We start from the raw sequence: 21,636 nt of genomic DNA on the forward strand, positions 1-21,636 counted from the left end.
CAGGTCCAACAATAATTTCATGAATGCTGTGCAATCACTGCATACTGCATTTCTGAAGACAATTAGGAAAGCTACTCATTTCAGTTATGTCACCATAAACCTGGACAGTTCCGCTTGTCTATAAAGTATTGCTAAATCAAAACTAATTTAGACATGTGGTTTTAGATGACGATTCCCACAGCAAGAAGCTGAAAGCAAGTTGAAGACAAGAGCATTACAGCTACAAGCATTACTATTATAAAAGGCCAAATTTGACTGTGAATCTTGGGTATTGCAAAGTCCACACTAGTTGAGAGAGATTTTTATGAAATGTTGCATGCATGCAGATCTTTTATCTACTAGAAGATACCTTTTCTTGTGTTAGGTCTTACAAAAATGGGTTAGCCATTTAATGACAAAGTTAAAACACACACAATTAACTATAACCTGGCCTTCTTCCTAGGATTTCTAAACCCACATATGCATGGGAGTGCTAAACTTGGAAAGGAGGATCAAGTCAGTCCTAAATGTAGCTCGGTAAACTTGACCATTTAAGTATCATTGTGTCACGCAGGCTCATTTGTGGTTCACTATTCTGTCAGTAACGTGTCAGGCCTGACACACTCATTATAACATGTGTTAGGTATCTAAAAGATGTCATGTAATGTCATTGGAAAACTAAACTCACTGATCATTAATATTCTTGCATGATGTACGTACGCAATGGGTATTAAGAGTTATGGATATATGCTAGAACTATGACTAAAATGTGTTTAAACCAGGCATGTCAGAGGGAGCCAGTAAACAGGTCTGCCCTAGACAAAGGAGTAAGTTTGCTTCTCTGACCAGTCCATCATCAGGCAGAGACAATGAAGGTCTATTTACACATTAGGTAAACAAAGCTATCAGGTTAGCAAGTGTGGGAGGAGACAGCTTGGCATCTACACTCCGCAGGAGAGAGAAGCCTGGTCTCGATTTTACTTTTCAAAAAATACATTGGTCTATAAAGACAGAGAGCTGAACCTCAAACAATTAAATCAACTGACATACAATATTATTGTATTATAAAAGTGCATTGAGCAAGATCCTTTATGAAAGGTCATGACACACTGCTGATTAATAATGTGAACTGTATGTACTAACTCTACATAAGGGATTATGAATACACAGATATTATGCTTTACAGTCTTTTACCCAAAGGGAGAAACTGGTCTCTCGAAGACCGGAGGGAATGTCACATCATCTGTCGCCAAAGAAATTAAGCAAGGTGTGACCAAAAACAGTGGAAGCCCAAATTACATAGAAATGAGCAGGGGTACGGGAAGACCACGAGGGAAAAAGAGAATGAGGTTATCCTCCCTCTTGAAGCAAAGTCAATGAACTTTGAGACATCTGATTTTCAAAGGTTTACTGAACTATAAAGGGAGGGGCAGAGAACTCCTAAATTATCCATCACTAGACAGACATAAGGTAACAGAGCTCTTGCAAGCTGAGTCCTTCAATGGGGGTGGGAAGAGTTTTAAATGTCTGGAAATGGAATATAGGTAAGAAACCTATAAAGATTTTCATCTAGTAAGTCAAAGGAAGCCATCATCTTGTATTTCTGTGGAAGATCCTAACCGAGGGAAAGCCAGGGGTAGGAAAAAGGAAGACTGGTGAGAGAGAGAGGAACCATCTTGAACAAATCCTGTAACTTGCTGGATTAAGCTTTAGACTTTTAGATGCATGTTTTCACTTTTACTTGCTTGTAACCTTCTCTACTTCTATTTCTTGTCATCACTTAACCTATGTCCTAGTGTTAATAAATTTGTTTTATTTGTACTATGCCGTGCAGTAGTTACAAGGAAGGGTGTTTCTAACCCAGTTGTAAGTTAATAAGCTACAATGTGCTTTTGTCTCTTTAAAGGAATAAGCAAACTATTATTTCCCTGAGCTGTTCAGGAAAGGGCTACACACTGCAGAGCACATGGTTTTGGGACTGGGAGTGTGTTGGGGTCACTGCTAACATTAACCAAGTCGGGTAAGACATAAGCGTGTTTGTGGTAACTGCTGGCAGGCTTTGGATTCAAAGTGTTGAGTCAGGTGTACAGTATACAGAACATGAAGTGCATGCTGGTTATGTGTCCCCCACAGGCAGGGAGCAGAAGCATTTTGGGGCACTCGTGGTTATAATACAAACAGTGACACAATCTCTCACTGATCTGAACTGCACCCCAGAACGTGACAATCACACAGTTAGAGCTTACTTAGACAGCCTTCCCCAACTGCAAGCACTCCTTTGTGATCCTTAGGAGGAAAGTTAAGGTGACCATAATTTTTATTCCTTTTTAACAAGGTCATTTGATCAGCTAATCTTTTTCTAACATGGCTCTTTTAACGGGTATCACGTCTTTAACATAGCTCTTCTGGATCAGATAACTATTTGTGTATGGCAAAAAGCATGGCCTAAGCTAATTAGGTTTCTGGCTTTCCCTTAAACTTTAACCTGTATTGTGTGTCATCTGTAATTAGAGTGCATGTAAACACAAATACAATTGCTATCACTATCAAGCTGATTCAAAGTGCACCAATACCCTATTCTGGTTCTAATTAAAAATGATTCTATAAATAATGTATGGTGCAAGCAGCATAATGTATCTGATGAAAAAATAAGAACATTTAATGAACTGAAGAAAAAGGCTAAAAAGGTAGCAGGACAGCAGCCTTTGGTGGTAAAACTTGAAGGAAAAAAAAAATCATATTTGCCAAAAAAGCACTAAATCGGATTCTGATGGGTCACCGGGTGTTTAAAAAACTACATCTCCAAGACTTTAACATCCAACATGGAATACTACATTAAAGGACTTCTGTGATCCCATCTAAAGCCTCAACTGATATTAATGTCTCATTTACATTTCGCATACACAGTAATCTGTTCTGTTAAAAATAGGTTCAGAAAGTGAACTACTCTGCTACAGATAATTTGCTATAGCTGAAATCACTGGTAAAATAATGCAAAACTCCCTATTACATAGTAATCATCAGGTCACAGTATTAGCAGCAGTCTCTTTTCTTCACAAAAAATTATTTTTGGACCCGGAAAATTTCACTCAACTTCAGTGTACATTATAACAAAGCATGCATATTTTTATACGAGATGCTTCATTATGCTCATACAGAAAACAGCTGAAAGTACGTCTCCTCACCACTCACTTGAAAATGTATTATGTGCTTCTCACTTAACTGAATTAGAAGAAAGGTTCTGAAATGTGTGCATGAACACACAACCTATTTATCCAAAGGTTTAAGAGAACATAAGAAAACTTCAAATGCCAGCAGTCCAGATGCCCTATGTGTGCAGTGGAGCCTGATTCTGACTGGGGATGCCAGAAACTAGTATAACAAGCAAAAAATAATAGTAATTCAGCTAACTGAGATAGGGTAGAGCAACTGCAGTTTGAAGTGATGTGATCTGGCTAAAAGCAGTTTGAGATTAGCTAAGGAGGAATGTCTTAATTTTGATTCGATATTCGAACTCCTAGTGTCAAAGTTCTCCTTGTTGTTAGCTGTCAGTCTTTTCTCATTAATATAATTACATAATTGTGCATCCTGTTAGCAACAACACAGACAATTACAAGTATTTACTCTTCACACACCCATAGAGCAGAGTTCAGTTCTTAAAGTTTTATTTCCAGTCAAGAAACCCACAATGAACCCAGCTTTTTTTTTTTATTGCACTCGGTAAAGCTTCTTGCTATTATCAAGAAGCTAATAAACAGTAATAGTTGATATTCCCTTAAAATTTATAGTGTAACTTTCTTAAAATAAAATTTATATAGAAAAGATACCATTTACAACCCAATTCAATAGTATTCAATCATTATATATTCCCAAACAATATAATGCAGCAGTTTCTTTATAGGTTGCACTGAACGGGAATATCTTCTCTTTAGCAAATATAATATTCCATTGTTAAGGAGCAATTCAAGTCAACTTTGGAGTAACCGTGATATACAGAAACTTCTTGCGAGAAGCTCAAAATGCACATATTATAATGAGGATATATACAACTGTGTCCAGTGCATAGTTTAACAACAGCATGTGAAAAGTCCATTATCTTGCGTTGGCACACCATTATCTAAAGGAAAATAATTTACCCAGCAATTGCAGTGCATTTAGAGAATGCCAGTGAGGCACAGAAAAATAACAAGATGTAGTGTCACCAAGTATGTGAGGAATAAATAACGGGATTTTGCTCTGGAGGTCAGCAGCTTGGAGCAGTAAAGGCTTCGCCCTCGAAGCCATCTTTTGAAAGAAAGGGCTCCTCCTTTCATCTGTAGGAAACAATTTCAAATAAATAATCATCAAAAAAGATGCAAGAGCAGCTCTCATTATACTCTAGATTTGTGAAGTACTGTAATCCTTCCAGCTGGGTCTGCAGAAGAGAGTGTCTGCGCACATGCCATTAAAATAAGGGATTCATAGGAAAAAGATCAGAGGAGTAGCCGTGTTAGTCTGAATCTGTAAAAAGCAACAGAGGGTCCTGTGGCACCTTTAAGACTAACAGAAGTATTGGGAGCATAAGCTTTCGTGGGTAAGAACCTCACTTCTTCAGATGCAAGAAGTGAGGTTCTTACCCACGAAAGCTTATGCTCCCAATACTTCTGTTAGTCTTAAAGGTGCCACAGGACCCTCTGTTGCTTTTTATGGGGAAAAGAATGGAGCAGTTACAAAAGATAAGCGGGGAGGGGAAAGAGGCTATAGGATGAGTATAATATTTAATTACATGCACACAGAGCAGAGATATAGACTAAATTATATGCACACACACAATTTATATAATAAATGTAAATACCCAATATACCCCCAAAATATACATAAACGGTGTATATTTTATTTAATTGATGTTTGCATGAAAGTACAGGTTACCATCCATAACAGCATACTGAAAGATAAAGTCAAACATACTGTTTTATTTTCAATATTTTACTGACATTTTGAACGTACACATATGTATCTCTCCAGGGTATGCCCATCACCATGATCTCTGGGCACTATAAAAGATTCTTAGATGTTTGATTTTTAGTACAGAGACAGAGGCTGGCCAATTTCAGGTGTTTGATTCAAAAATATATTCAGTAAATTCATTACACTCCCACATATCTGTAATATTTCTCTTCTAGTTCATCCCTTGAAAAGACAGCCTCCAGATATACATATTTACAACAGCAATCTCTCACCTGAGAGTGTTTACACATACAATGGGCAGATTCTCAGCTAGTATAAATGAAGCCAAAGCAGCTATGATGATTTGTACCAGCTGAGGATCTGGCCAATGTGTTTAGTTGTTCACAGTTTTACTCTTTTATTATTCATTTATTGCTCCATTCTTTCAGGTTATTTATTACAAATATGATTTAATTAAAATAATTTGAAGAGAAAAGACTTCCCCGTTCTCTGAGCCATTTGCAGCTGGCGGTGTACAAAGTGAGCACCATTTTTAGGCAACTTATGACTCAGAATTTCTTCCAGGTTACACATTTACTTACCTTACGTACAACAATATGTTCACTAGGATTGATGATCAAAGCCTCTCTTTCCTCCTCAGACTCCATCTGAACAGTGTATTCTCTAGGTACAGACCTGTAACTACTCATTTCGAGTCTACAGAAAAGAAATTGAGAAGGCAGGGGGAAACATTACTGAGTTATCTACTCTTTAGAAGTACCATTATCAATTATCATCTATCTATGAAAATATTCTTTTGTACAGCTCAGCTAGTCCTTACTGCTTTTGGTAAAGAAAACAAAGGGAAACTATTTGTCTTTTTCAGCCTCTATTTTCGATTCTGGATGTTTTACTTATTCATATTAACCCAAACTTTCTTTTCCTCTCTCTAGCTGATTATTTAGTACTTCTCAAATTAGGATGGTGATTTTATTTATTTGGATGTAATTAAAATATGGCTATCTATTTCTCTGAGTGTATATATAAAATCTGTTATACGTGGAATGCTCTGCTAATTCAAGGAGCGGGAAACAGTACTGACTAGTGAGTTCAACTAGAAAATTGGTAGACATTTTAAAATTTAGATCAGCACAAAGACCCTGCAATTTGCGCTTGATGCACACTAGCCAAGCACTGTACAAGTTTTCACTGCTCTCAAACTGGTTCTGTACCTAGCCACGGAAATCCAACGTTTTTCATCACTAACCTCACTAAAAAAACAGTGGCAAACAACAAATAAAAACTTCAAGCTCCAATTTTTAGACACACTTAGACACTCAGTATTAACATCAGCCACAGTAACTCAGAAGGAAAATTCTTACATTCCTCCAAGAGGGAAAAACTTGCAATTGATTGTTTAGGCCCTGATACTACAATTAGATCCATACGAATGAATCTCTGTGCCCATGTGGAGCTCCCCCGCCCCCTCACTGATTTCAAAGGCATTATTCCCTGTGAACATAAGGGTTTGCTGCATAGCTCCAATTGTAGGGTCAGTTCATATGGTCTGAAAAGGGAAAAATATTGTGCAAGTATCTCCAACCTTTTACATTGTTCCTCAGTGAGTCCTAAGGCCTCTTCTGCAGCTTCTCTCCTACTCCTTTCTTCTGACAGTGTTTCTGTCAGCTGTGACAGGGCCTGTTGCACTGAATCATACTGCTGCTCTGTCTCTGCAAGCCTACAGCAAATGCAAATACTAAATCAATTTAAGCACAGAAAGGAAGATTAAATTTCCTGATCATCCTTTTATGTAATTTACTTGTATTTATTACAGAGGTTCAGGTATGCTGAGTAGAGACTGCAATTTTCAGTGAAAATATTTCACCAGTCTTGGCTTACCCAAAACTAATCACAAATTCATGTTGAGTTTGCTGAATAGTTTAAAGAAAACCAAAACACTCAGAATGTTTCTGTAATGTTAAAATATTTTGTTCTGACCAGACGCCAAATTTCTCTTTCTGATTTCATGTATTTTGACATAAGCAAAGGAGGACTAGGGTCACAAAATGGCTGGAAAGTAGTTCATTCAGAAAGGAAATTCAATCACTGGGCCAGGAAAAAAGAGTGGGAATGACTCTATAGCACAGTGGTTAGGGCACTCTCCTAAGAAGTGGGAGAGCCAGGTTCATGTCCCTGCTCCAAAGACTAATTATTTATAAACAGTGGAACAACTTCCACAGGAGAGACTGAGAAAGACCCACACCATAATATCCCGTAGTCCAGTGGCTAGGCACTCTCCTGCAATGTGGGGGACCCAAGTGCAAATTCCTTGTCCACATCAGGCAGAGGGGGAAAATCAAACCTGGGTTTCTCTTACATCCCAAGAAAGATTCCTAACCACTAGCCTAAAGATAATAAGGGAGGACTCCTCCTACTTCTCCTCATCTGCCTAGGCTTTCTGTGAATCTAGTTCTCCTTAGCTCTTGTCAAAATCCCCAAAATTGAAACAAAATGCTCAGTTTTGACACAATTAAAAAAAAAATACTTTTTGATTTCCCCGAAATTTCAAAAATTTCCTTTTCAGTTTGACCTGAAAATCATTTTGTACATTTTTTGGAATTGCCAACTAACTGAAAAATCCATTGTTTGCCCAACTGTAATACTGACCCGGAGTCAAAGTCAAGTCACTTGTAACTTGAGTACGACAGGTCTGGTTTTAAAAATAAAATATCACCAAATATACCTCAATTTTTTTCATATTTAAACTGTTAATTCAACTACACGCTTAATAATGCCTATTTCTTGTATACGCTTTTTATCAGTAGATCTCAAAGTGCTTATAATTATAACTCAAAATGATCTAGACAAACTGGAGAAATGGTCTGAATAAATAGGATAAAATTCAATAAGGACAAATGCAAAGTACTCCATTTAGGAAGGAACAATCAATTGCACACATACAAAATGGGAAATGACTGCCTAAGGAGTATTGCGGAAAAAGATCTGGGGGTCTTAGTGGACCACAAGGTAAATATGAGTCAACAGTGTAACACTGTTGCAAAAAAAGCAAACATCATTCTGGGATGTATTAGCAGGAGTATTGTAAGCAAGACACGAGAAGTAATTCTCCCACTTACTCCGCGTTGATTAGGCCTTAACTGGAGTATTGTGTCCAGTTCTGTGTGCCACATTTCAGGAAAGACGTGGACAAATTGGGGAAAGTCCAGAGAAGAGCAACAAAAATGATTTAAGGTCTAGAAAACATGACCTATGAGGGAAGATTGAAAAAATTGGGTTTGTTTAGTCTGGAAAAGGGTAGACTGCGAAGGGACATGATAACAGTTTTCAAGTACATAAAGGTTGTTACAAGGAGAAGGGAGAAGAATTGTTCTTCTTAACCTGAAGATAAGACAAGAAGCAATGGGCTTAAATTGCAGCAAGGGAGGTTTAGGCTGGACATTAGGAAAAATGTGGTGGTTAAGCACTGAAATAAATTACCTAGGGCGATTGTGGAATCTCCATCATTGAAAGTTTTCAAGAGCAGGTAGACAAACACCTGTCAGGGAGGGTCTAGATAATAATGAGCCCTGGGGACTGGACTAGATGACCTCTCGAGGTCCCTCCAGTCCTATGATTCACAATCTTTTTAATGTATTTATCCTAAACATCCCTGTGAAGTAGGGAATCATAATTATCCCCATTTTACAGATGGAGCGCAAGGCACCGAGGTGCCAAGGTCACACAGGAAGTCTGTGGCAGAGAAGCAAATTAAACCTGGGTCTCCCATATCCTAGGTGAGCGCCCTAACCACTGGACCATCCTTCCTCTCTTATAAATTCACTGTAAACATTCCCTTTCTTAAACATCAATTTTAGCTTCCAAAAACAGCCTTGCAAAGAAACAGGAGTGTGAAGCAGTAGAGCAGAAGTAGCATTGTCATAAACAAGAAAAGAAACATCATAAATTGATGTCATCAATCCTGACCTTTTTCTGAGTTCATTTAGTTCCATATTGTCTATTTCAACAATAACTGCAGCTCTCTCTTGCGGAGCTCCTGGGGGAACTTCTGCTCTAGTTTCACCCTAGAAAATATAAAATATTAAAATAATATTTTTAAAAAATAAGAACCTGATGACCATGTTTCCAGTTACAAAATCTGTTCTGCCAGTTGAAAAACATTAGTTCCACTAGTTCCATTAGTGTTTGTATCTTATATTCTGTCATTTAATCCTCAAATTCTGGGATTACAACTTCCCAAATATACACATAAACAGAGTCTTTCCTTTGCTGCCAGGAGGACATTTCCTATGCAAGCCACAAGACTCAAAGATTCCATGACTTCCATTTGCACATTTATTGTTTGGCCTTCGGGGATTTCTGCATGTGAATAAATAAATGGGGTGAGTGAGCAGGCTGAACACTTACACAAAACTGAGAGAGAAAGTCTTAAAACAACCCCCAAAGAAAGACCTTCAGTGAGTGGGGGATCAGCAGCACACTGCAGACACACAAAAGGACAGACATGGTGGGTTTACACTAAGGGATCCCTACCAATAAACCAGCAAGCTAATACAGGAAGACTAGTTTTAAAAAAAAGAGAGAGAGAGCGAGATGGTGGTAAGGCACCCTTCAAAGCTTTAAGGCAATGTTTGTTAAGAACAGGAAAGCAGGAGAACTGAAACGTGGTAAGTGTGAAAGAGGCCTACTGGTACAGCTGGCAAAGTGTTCATTGTTCTATAACAACAACTCCTACCAGGTCTGACAATCTCACTATACCTAGCACACTGCTTTCATAGTAGTTATCTATAAAGAATATCACTTGAGATCTTAAATAAAGCCAGGATCACAATGGTCATTAATATCAGTGTGAGATTCATGTACAAATACATGCAAGAAGTTATATGTGCACGTGGACATCTACAAACACAACAGAAAATATGCTTCTAACTCTCACCCACACACAAAATAGGTTTGCAAAAATGTGTGAATCAAGGAAAAGTTGACAAACAGGTTTCTGCCAGACAAAGCATGTATATTCACCTGCCTGCCTCAGTTCACAAATAAATTAAGCATTGTAGGTCAATACAAAGGAAGCCCTATTTGCATTCAATGTCAACACGAGGATGTGAAACCAACTTGGAGTCAGCAAACTAGAAAATGAACCACAGGGGATCGTCCTTTCTCTGGGGACAAAAGCAATGGACTTCGGGGATATAAGGAGAAGGAAAAAGGATACCATTTGCTCCTTCACCGAGGAAACAAGAAGACCAGAGCTTTTTTGCATTCATGAAAGGAGGTTCCCAGTTATACTGGTTGGAAACACGGGGGGGCTGCTTTAGGTGAGAACAGACTTCTTTAGACAGACGGTTAACCTGTTAAAGTTTAGTCTCTAGAAAGCATATATTGATTGTATGTGACCTGTTTCCATTATTATCCTTACTCACGCTCTCTAAATCTTAGCTTTTGATAATAAACTTATGATTGTTTTCATTATAAATATATCTCAGTGCTGCGATGTTCACGAGCTGATCCTCAGTTGACAAACAAGCCACTGTGTACACTAACCCCTTGAAATGGCAACCTGGTAATTTCTGTGAGTGTCCAGGGGTTAAGGGCTGGACACTGCAGAGAATGCTCTGAGCACTGGAGGTAGGTGAAGCCTATCACTAACCAGCACAGAGACAGCAAGGTCTGCAGAGACCTGGGTGTCAGTGCTTGTGTTGCCAAAGAACGTTAGTTTCAGGGAGCCGAGCTACAGCAGGCACAGACAAGACCACTTCATGCTAAAGGCTGGTAGTGGGGAGTTGCCTCACAACCGTGGGTACTCTTGAGCATCCCAATATATATGTATGTAAAAGATGACAAAGGGTACCAATATGTTTATCAAAAAAGAAATTTAAAAGGCCGGCTCTGCAAATGTAGTTCAGTTAGCACAAAACAGATCTGACTTTTCATAATTTCCATAAGCATTACCCTTAACATCTTACAAAATTTACTGTGACAAAGCTAGAGCCCCAGACACCATTATCCAATTATCTACATTTGTCACATCCCAATGCAAAATGAAGGCCTCTTCAGAATGCCAAAGAGACTGATCAGAAATGGCATGTCACGCTGCTCAATAAGTCATTAGCACATTCATAGGTAAGTTTAGCCAAAGTTGGCTATGATTAATCTTAGATGATCCATGGTATGATACAAGTGCAATAGAGGCTAAGTGTATGAATCCTTAATATTGCTCTTATCAACATCACCTCCACCACTTTCCCACCAAGGTCACCTATTTGGCAGCTAGCTTTTCAGTGGAGTTGCTGCAGCCTGCTCTTTAAATGAGATAAAAATCATAGGACTCCTTCCTTTAAACACTCCAAAGACAGAACTTGCATTGGTTAAAAAAAAAAAAATCTGTTACAGTCTGTAGCATGGAAACAGTTTACAACTGCAAAGACAAGTAAATCTGTGAACAGTAATAAGAGAAATCAAGTTCAAATGACAGTAGCTAAAGTGGCATTTAGCTACAAAAACAAGAGAGCTATTTTCCTTACCTCATGATACATGAACCAGCAAAAATACCAATACCATATGAGGTGTTTACTTCACATTAAGCACTAAAGGAAAACTAGGAAAGATCACAACCCTTTAAAATCAGGAGTTGGGTCACGAGACTAAAAAGACAGCACAGAAAAATAGTATGTTCATTTTACCTGAGCAGTATCTTGAAAGGAACTAACTTGCACTGTCTGGTATTCCCTCTCAAGTCTGAAATAACGATTTTGCAGATCAGTGTAACGCAGCTGATTCTCTCTTAGAGTCTGGGATACTGTCTTCAACTGGGCAGACAATACAGCATTCTCTTCTACTGACTGCATTACCTGAAACAATTCACCATTTCAAAACAAGAGCTAACAATTCTCTCTCTAAAGAGATATACTGTAGAGATGAGATTTATAGTTAAGAAGAGCAATTGTATATAGGCTGAAAAAAGTGCATCAGACAGTGTGATGGCAAAGGCAGCAGTTGACAATTTTCAAAAGAAAACGAAGGAAAGATTTTAAAGGGATCCTTTTCCAAAGATCATCTATAGACATGCATGTACAAATAGAGTTTTGCTCACAAAACGGTGCAAGAGAGAAAACTGCACACACAACTGCTTGTGCATACGTTTGCCTGATTTATAATTGCAAATGGGTTTACCTGCTGATTTTGTGCATGCATTTTTAAGGCACTTTGAAATTTTGACACAATATGGCTCAAATACTGTACTAAGTGTGGAGGAATTTCAACTGCTCCCGTCTTAACTGTAGTCTTTTTTGCTTTGAATGAGATATAGTTTTGGTGCTGCAACTTCTGCATTGCAAACTGCAGGGTCAAGTGGCCCTGTCTCAGTCAAACAACAGCTATAGTTCAAAGACATTCTTGATTTTTAGCTTGCCAGTTCCACTCTGAGCCAACTATGTTGTGTGAGCTAATGCTGTAGTAATATAAATACACAGTACACAAATTAAATATGCCTTGTTCCTAGATTCAGGTAGATGAAAATATTTCTATATTCACATTAACTATGCTCCACATTTACCCAGAGTAGTCACAGCTATCACCTTCCCTACCTTTGAGTTCATCTGCTGGAAACGCAGCTCCCTCTGGTGCATCTCCTGAAGACAGCGTTGCAGTTCATTCTGAAGCTGGCTCTTCTCAGCTAAAAGATGTTTCAATTGCTCAGGACTGTTTGTACTTCCGACCAGAGTGACTGTTTCTAATGGCTTAAACACCACCCAAAAATTCAAGGTTAAATCTACAGAAATTGATAATGATATATAATCCATTGTTTTAACACACTTTTAAATCAGTGATGTCTACAGTCCCATTATTATTTCCCTTTCACAAGCCTGTCCCAAGTTTCGAACAAAAACTGTTTTTATTTACATAAACCAGTGGTCCCCAAACCGGGCCAGCCCCCACAGAGGAGTATAGGGGGAGAGGAGGGAGGGAGTTCCACCCAGCCCCACTCTGCCTCCAGCTCCATTCTGGCCCTACCCCCAGTGACAGCTCCGGTGCCGGCTCTGCTCCTGGCCCCGGCCGCAGTTCCAACCATAGCCCCAGCTGTGGCCTTCAGCCTCGACTCCCGACCACAGCCCTGGCCCTGACCGTGGCTCTGCTCTTGGCTGCGGCGCGGACAGGTTCTATTACGGATAGGGAGGGGTGCAACACAAAAAGTTTGGGGAACACTGACATAAACTAACATCCCACTGGTGTTTCCAATCCACCCACTGCAACACGGAGAACATGAAGTGAAAATGACTCTAAACAAATTAGACTAACTTCACTGATTAAGTGTCTAAGTGAAGCAAAACACAGAAAATGAACGAAAGAAAAACTATGAAAAGCATTTTTAAAGTTCTAAACACTGATAAAGAAAGGTGGTTATTTTGCAAGTATGTATTTAAAGAAGAGAGAGTATCCCTTTACAAAAATACACCATCATTCAATACACTGAATCATAGAAGATGAGCCGTGTTTATCTGTATTTGGCCTGCTATTCTACAATCCTATCCAACTCCAACAATGAAGGGCAGTTTCCTACCTAGCATTTCTAGTACCATTTTTACATATATAATCATACAATGGGCCTTCTACCACTTCCTTCAAGATACTATTCCACACTCCAGCAGTCATCACTGTTGGAAAGTTTTTCATATTACTCATGATTTGATTATCAGAAATGGTTAGTACACAATAGTCTTAATCTTGGCTACTAACTGTTATCGTCATTAGCCAAATTAGAAGGTTAACTTACTCCAACTTTCCTTTGGGTCAGAAACATTAAAGATGACATTAGGTTAACATAACACTTTTCCTTAGATCGTTATTGTTCATACACAAGATCTGAGGAACAGAAGAATTATCAGACTGGATGAGATCTGTGGCCCATCTAGTTCTGTATTCTGTCAGCAACAGCAGTCACTACCAGATACTTCAGAGGAAGGTGCAAGAAACCTTGCATTGGACACATGTGGTTTAATCTTCCCCTCACATCTGGTCTCTGCCTAATTTCCAACAATTACAGATTGGCTTACACCCTGAAACATGAGGTTTAATATCCCAACATTTGTTAATATTTATAGCTCTAGATGTTCTTGTAACCCATATAAATGACCAATTCCTTTTGGAATTTTGCTAAGTATTTTGGCCTCAGTAACAGACTGTAGGAATGAGTTTCTCAACCTAACTACATTTTGTGTGAAACAGAATTTGCCACCTTTTAATTTCACTGGATGTCCCCTTGTTCTTGGGGCATGAAAAGGGAAAACAGAAGCTCCTGATTTACTTCTGTATACCATTAATTATTTTATATACTTTTATCATGTTCCCTCCGATTTGTTTCTTTTCTTATGTAAACAATCTCATTCTTTTCAATCTCTCTTCCTAAGAGCGAGGCCTGTGATCATTCCTATAGCCCTCTTTAGTTTTGCAACATCCTTTACAAGATGGGGTGACCACTACTGCACACGATATTCCAGATGAGGCCACACCACTGATTTATGTAAAGATATGGTAATATATTGACTATCATTCTCCATCCCCTTCCTTATGCATACTAGCATCTTGATAGTTTTTCTGTCCTCAACAGCCCAATGAGCAGAGCTCTTAATTGAACTGTTCACAATGACAACCAGGTCACTTTCTTGATTTGATACAGTTAATTCAGAAACCTGTAAGGTGGAAAACTAGTTTAATATTTTCTCTACAATGTGCATTACTTTGCACTTATCAGCACAGAACTTCATCTACCATTGTGTCGCCCATTCACCTGATTTGATTAGGTCCCTCTGAAGTTTCTCTCTGGACTGGACTAGTTTAAATAACCTTTGAATCATCTGCAAATTTTGCTACCTTCTTGCTCACTCCCCTTTCTAGATCGTTAATAAATACATTAAGTAACACTGGATCTCACACAGAACTTTGAACCACCCCACTGTTAATTTTTGGCCAAGATAAAAATTAACCATTTATTACTAACTCTTTGTTTTCTGTTTCTTAGCCAGTTTTTGACCCATGACAATACTTTGCTTCTTATCACGACTATTTATTATTTATATTATTGTAGCACTTAGGAGGACCAGGACCCCATTGTATCGGGTGCGTACAAACACTTAGTTTTTTTAGTAGACTTTTGTGAGGGACCATGTCAACATTTTGACAGTCTAATTTTGTCAACTAGTTTTTCTTTATCCACTTCTTTACTGAGACATTCAAAGAATGCTTACAAGATATGATTTTCCTTTGCTTAAACCATGAAACCCAATATAGCATGATCTCCAGATATTTTACTATTCTATTTTTAATGATTGATTCAACCAGGTACAGATGTTAGGCTTATTGTTCTGTAAAGCCCTGGATCACTCCTTGAGCTTTATTTAAATATTCATACACTATCTGCTATCCTCCAATGCTTTGGTTTCATGCTTTGTCATAGTTCTCTTTTTGGAAATGGCTTTTGTTTGTTTGATTTTTTTAAATATTTGGTTTGGTTTACCTTGATTGGGTAATTGCTACCAATGGATACAGATTCCTTAACAATCATGTCATGCTGTAATTTCTGTAATTCTGCAATCTGCCGGTCCTTGTCTGCAACAGCCATCTGGTACTGATTTCGTAGTGCTTGGGACTCTGTCAGCAGGAGGTTTTTTTCCATTCTGAACACAAAATATTAAACGAGGTGTTAATTATTACATACTGCATAAAAGTTAATGTGAAGAATGAAGCTGGCCTCACTGATTTTGAAAAACTCCATGTTGTGCACACACTCACAGATCAGTAGCTGAAAATACAAATCCATGCCCAAGCCCTTCGAAGACTTCTGCTGTTAGAAAGCCTAGAGAACAAGGCATGGAAAAACATACTGCACATACTTTGCTGACAAGGGGAGAGACAGTGATGCTGGCAGACCAGGTGCCAGCTCATGCCATGGCCCCAGGCCTCCCTGAACACTTACAAATGCACAGCTGGAAACCAGTCTTGCTTACCTGTGTGTTAGCACTATCAAAAGATATTAAATGCTAAGTTGATAAGTAGGTGTTTAGACTTTATAAGACAAAGATTGTAGGATGCTGCATATACTGATCTCACTTATAACCTCTCTAGCCCATGGTGTAGTTATACTGATTATTTGCACTGTAAATCTCTATAATTGTATAATGTACTAAACAAGAAAATAATAATTAATTAAGGGAAAGGGCTCATCTTGCATACAAGATGGCCCACTAAAGGCAAATGAGGTATTGTGTAGCATCAAAGGAGAGAAAGGCTCTGTTGGTTGCATTCCTAATTCCCTCCAGGAATGAGAGACTTACACATGAACTCATCCCATGAACTCTGGAGTGGAGGGGATAAAAATCCCTGAAAAGGAGAAACTGGATCTTTTATGCTGTCTGGGGCAAAGATTCCTAAAAATAAGCAAAGAGAGTCCCATGCTGCTTGGCATGGGTTAGCCCTGAAAAACATTTTGAATTGACAAATTACTACAACTTTACCATGTTTTGAATCATAGACAAACTCATATATATATATGTGCTTGCTTGCACCTGTAACTAACTCTCTCATTTCTTTTCCTAGTTAATAAACCTTTAGTTAATTTATTACAAGACTGGCTACAAGCATTGTCTTTGGTGTGAGATCTAAGGTACAGATTTACCTGGGGTAAGTGACTGGTCTCTTGGGACTGGGAGCAACCTGAATATTTTGTGATCTTTGGTGTAAATGATCATTTATCACACAGTCCAGCTTGCCTGGGTGGCAAGATGGACTGGTGTGTCCAAAGGGATTGTTTAGGACTCCATTATAAGACTATTGTAGCTCTTATTTCATGCTTGTTACTGGGTTGGTGAAATCTAATTATAGAACATATAACCAGTTAGGGGCATCTGCTCTGCTTTTTGACAGTCTTCCCTAAGGGTTGGAACTTTTGGTCACGAGCCTCTCCATACAGCACGACATACATAAGAACATAAAAACGGCCGTACTGGGTCAGACCAAAGGTCCATCTAGCCCAGTATCCGTCTACCGACAGTGGCCAATGCCAGGTGCCCCAGAGGGAGTGAACCTAACAGGCAATGATCAAATGATCTCTCTCCTGCCACCCATCTCCATCCTTTCACAGAGGCTAGGGGCACCATTCCTTACCCATCCTGGCTAATAGCCATTAATGGACTTAACCACCATGAATTTATCCAGTTCTCTTTTAAATGCTGTTATAGTCCTAGCCTTCACACCCTCCTCAGGTAAGGAGTTCCACAAGTTGACTGTGTACTGCGTGAAGAAGAACTTCCTTGTATTTGTTTTAAACCTGCTGTCTATTAATTTCATTTGGTGACCCCTAGTTCTTGTATTATGGGAATAAGTAAATAACTTTTCCTTATCCACTTTCTCCACATCACTCATGATTTTATATACCTCTATCATATCCCCCCTTAGTCTCCTCTTTTCCAAGCTGAAGAGTCCTAGCCTCTAATCTCTCCTCATATGGGACCTGTTCCAAACCCTTAATCATTTTAGTTGCCCTTTTCTGAAGCTTTTCTAGTGCCAGTATATCTTTTTTGAGATGAGGAGACCACATCTGTACGCAATATTCGAGATGTGGGCATACCATCGATTTACATAAGGGCAATAATAGATTCTCAGTCTTATTCTCTATCCCCTTTTTAATAATTCCTAACATCCTGTTTGCTTTTTTGACTGCCTCTGCACACTGCGTGGACATCTTCAGAGAACTATCCATGATGACTCCAAGATCTTTTTCCTGACTCATTGTAGCTAAATTAGCCCCCATCATATTGTATGTATAGTTGGGGTTATTTTTTCCAATGTGCATTACTTTACATTTATCCACATTAAATTTCATTTGCCATTTTGTTGCCCAATCACTTCGTTTTGTGAGATCTTTTTGAAGTTCTTCACAGTCTGCTTTGGACTTAACTATCTTGAGCAGTTTAGTATCATCTGCAAACTTTGCCACCTCACTGTTTACCCCTTTCTCCAGATCATTTATGAATAAGTTTAATAGGACTGGTCCGAGGACTGACCCCTGGGGAACACCACTAGTTACCCCTCTCCATTCTGAGAATTTACCATTTATTCCTATCCTTTGTTCCCTGTCTTTTAACCAGTTCTCAATCCATGAAGGACCTTCCCTTTTATCCCATGACAGCTTAATTTACGTAAGAGCCTTTGGTGAGAGACCTTGTCAAAGGCTTTCTGGAAATCTAAATACACTATGTCCACTGGATCCCCCTTCTCCACATGTTTGTTGACCCCTTCAAAGAACTCTAATAGATTAGTAAGACACAATTTCCCTTTACAGAAACCATGTTGACTATTGCTCAACAGTTTATGTTTTTCTATGTATCTGACAATTTTATTCTTAACCATTGTTTTGACTAATTTGCCCAGTACCATCGTTAGACTTACCGGTCTGCAATTGCCGGGATCACCTGTAAAGCCCTTTTTAAATATTGGCATTACATTAGCTAACTTCCAGTCATTGGGTACAGAAGCCGATTTAAAGGACAGGTTACAAACCTTAGTTAATATTTCCACAACTTCACATTTGAGTTCTTTCAGAACTCTTGGGTGAACGCCATCTGGTCCCGGTGACTTGTTAATGTTAAGTTTATCAATTAATTCCAAAACCTCCTCTAGTGACACTTCAATCCATGACAGTTCCTCAGATCTGTCACCTACAAAAGCTGGCTCAGGTTTGGGAATTTCCCTAACATCCTCAGCCATGAAGACGGAAGCAAAGAATCCATTTAGTTTCTCCGCAATGACTTTATCGTCTTTAAGCGCTGCTTTTGTATCTCGATCATTAAGGGGCCCCACTGGTTGTTTAGCAGGCTTCCTGCTTCTGGTGTACTTAAAAAACATTTTATTACCACCTTTGGAGTTTTTGGCTAGCCATTCTTCAAACTCCTCTTTGGCTTTTCTTATTACATTCTTGCACTTAATTTGGCAGCTTTTATGCTCCTTTCTATTTGCCTCACTAGGATTTGACTTCCACTTTTTAAAGGAAGTCTTTTTATCTCTCACTGCTTCTTTTACATGGTTATTAAGCCACGGTGGCTCTTTTTTAGTTCTTTTACTGTGTTTCTTAATTTGGGGTATACATTGAAGTTGGGCCTCTATTATGATGTCTTTAAAAAGCACCCATGCAGCTTGCAGGGATTTCACTTTAATCACTGTACTTTTAACTTCTGTTTAACTAACTCCCTCATTTTTGCATAGTTCCCCCTTTTGAAATTAAATACCACAGTGTTGGGCTGTTGAGATGTTCTTTCCACCACAGGGATGTTGAATGCTATTGTATTATGGTCAGTATTTCCAAGCGGTCCTGTTATAGTTACCTCTTGGAACAGATCCTGCGCTCCACTCAGGACTAAATCTAGAGTTGCCTCTCCCCTTGTAGGTTCCCGTACCAGCTGCTCCATGAAGCAGTCATTTAAAGTATCAAGAAATTTTATCTCTGCATTTCGTCCTGAAGTGAAATGTTCCCAGTCAATATGGGGATAATTGAAATCCCCCCACTATTATTGAGTTCTTTAATTTTGATAGCATTTCATCATCACTATCACTGTCCTGGTCAAGTGGTCTATAGTAGATCCCTAATGTTATATTCTTATTAGAGCATGAAATTTCTATCCATAGAGATTCCATGGAACATGTGGATTCACTTAAGACTTTTACTTCATTTGATTCTACATTTTCTTTCACATATAGTGCCACTCCCCCAGAATGAGGGCTTCTCCTAACTTTAAATGTACTGAAATCCTGATGACCTGGATAACTTTTACGCAGACTCAAATCACTTTACTAAGGAAACAAATTGTATCTCTGGGTAACACTGCTACGCGTGACAGTGTCATGCATGACATTAGGGGAGTGCAAACCTTTCCCACTTAAGATTGAAAGTCATTTGTGAGTTCTGTGAGGGAATTGGTGGGCAGGTTACTTTGGAATGCTCTTCATCCACTTCCCCCAGTGGTTAAATCTCATTGCTAGAATTAGGTTTGATGAATTCATGTCTGTTGGCATGTATTTACTAGTACCAAAGTGGGATTGGGCCTCAGCTCGTCAGCAACAGGAGAGCTCCGATCTCAAGAAAAGAAACTATTTCTTGTAAAAACACTGAGATCCTTTATTTGAACCACAATATCACTAAGATGAGATGGCTTCCAATAACTGCTGGGAAATGCTCTAGGTCACTGCATACCAGTCTCAGATACAGAGTGAAAATGGCTTCTGCTGAAATGAACCATCACAATCTATTTCCCACTTCCAATTGTATGGATGAGTCTGAGCTAGTTAGTTAGAGAGAGAGAGAGTTAGTTAATTTCAACATGTCCTTTCCCACAGGCTTGAACTAGAAATACGCTCTGACCGGCATCTCAATAAACATTCAGATCCAGTGGTGTGCCTCCTAAGGGATGCTAACCATTTAAACAATTCCCACTGGTTTCCATCCGGGTGAAGGGCACTCAGTTTCTTGCAGGATCAAGCCCAACGTTTACATATACCCATGTAGCGCCAAAAAGTTTTTCAAAAGTTTGAGATGTGAATAAAATTCAAGTGAACCCCTGCTGGAGCATGGATTCAGCTCAAACCTCAACCTGGGATGACTTTCAGTATTACTATGACTTGAGCTGAGCAGTTTGCACAGCTTACAAAAACTTTCCAACATCTCGAGCTGTCTTACAAGAGCAGCTACTGTTTGTGGGAAATGCATCTTTTGCATAGAAATGATTAATCTTCTAGGGAGCAATATAATACTTAGCAAAGAAATTAATTACAAAGACCCAAACTAAAATTTTACATATCAAAGCCACCAAACGAGACAGAAAATTCATCTCCCAAGTAGGCCCATTATTGTCTTTTATGTTGAGCAAGATTTCACTATATAAAGGAATGAAGTTAATGAGGAGCAAAAGAAATCATCACAGAAATACGTCACACATTATAATGGAAACCATTCCACAGCAATTTTTTGGTGAACTGTAAACCTTTTTTGTTTCTTTGTCAGGTAATTGTATAAGGACATTTCATTTTGTCTACTGTATCCCACTAAAGATTATTTTACGTAAGCAATTTATACTTTTTGTTCAATCCAATATTTGTACCTTAATCCAGCTAGTTCATTCTGGTATGATGATATCTGTATCTCAGTTTCCTCTTGGAAGGCTTTTGTCTGATGCAAGGCTCTCTCGAGGTCATCTACCTTGGTCTTTAGTTTCGCTATCTCAACAGATGCAAGGCTAGCTCCTTCTTTAGCCTACATGAAAAACAGGTTTGGTAAACAAGAATAAAAACTGTATGACAGAAAAATCCCTGTTAGTACCAAAACTATATTTGTAGAAACATGGCTTCCTCTCATTCCTCTCTTGTTTGTACTGGTCCCTGTTGTCTAAGATACCAGTCTGATTCTAATTGTGCTTTCCTTGTTCAACCTGCATTTTTCTTAGTATTTTGCTAAATTAGTAAATTAAAACGTCACAAGTCTCCAAAAGAGACAGACTAACTCCTTGCATTTTTCTTTGAACTTTACATAACACATCTAATCAAAGTTTACCAGTCACTCCCTATCCATCTGAAATATTTCCAAATTGCTCTTAAAATAATTTATCTCATTGATGCCATCAGAGGCAATGGGAAATGAAGCCATGCCCTGTTTAGTTTCATGAACTA

General features: G+C 38.7%; 1 protein-coding gene across 18 annotated transcripts in view; it reads right to left on the bottom strand.

The window, feature by feature from the left end:
• Positions 1-3,627: 3,627 nt before the first annotated feature.
• Positions 3,628-21,636, bottom strand: part of LOC101940673 (golgin subfamily B member 1-like) — a 69,534-nt gene continuing 51,525 nt past the window's right edge. For 17 of the 18 annotated variants that reach the window (XM_065592668.1, XM_065592666.1, XM_065592664.1 and 14 more), the window contains 8 exons: positions 21,072-21,223; positions 15,440-15,599; positions 12,513-12,665; positions 11,610-11,777; positions 8,890-8,987; positions 6,509-6,643; positions 5,508-5,622; positions 3,628-4,292 (listed from right to left, as the gene is read on the bottom strand). In XM_065592668.1, coding sequence (XP_065448740.1) covers positions 4,134-4,292; positions 5,508-5,622; positions 6,509-6,643; positions 8,890-8,987; positions 11,610-11,777; positions 12,513-12,665; positions 15,440-15,599; positions 21,072-21,223 — 1,140 coding nt within the window. In that variant the 3' untranslated portion in view covers positions 3,628-4,133. Of the gene's footprint in view, positions 4,293-5,507; positions 5,623-6,508; positions 6,644-8,889; positions 8,988-11,609; positions 11,778-12,512; positions 12,698-15,439; positions 15,600-21,071; positions 21,224-21,636 lie in introns of all 18 variants that reach the window. The other variant, XR_010600591.1, reaches the window with a different exon arrangement.

This window comes from Chrysemys picta, chromosome 4 (genome assembly GCF_011386835.1).
Source record: "Chrysemys picta bellii isolate R12L10 chromosome 4, ASM1138683v2, whole genome shotgun sequence".
Lineage (NCBI taxonomy): Eukaryota > Metazoa > Chordata > Testudines > Emydidae > Chrysemys > Chrysemys picta.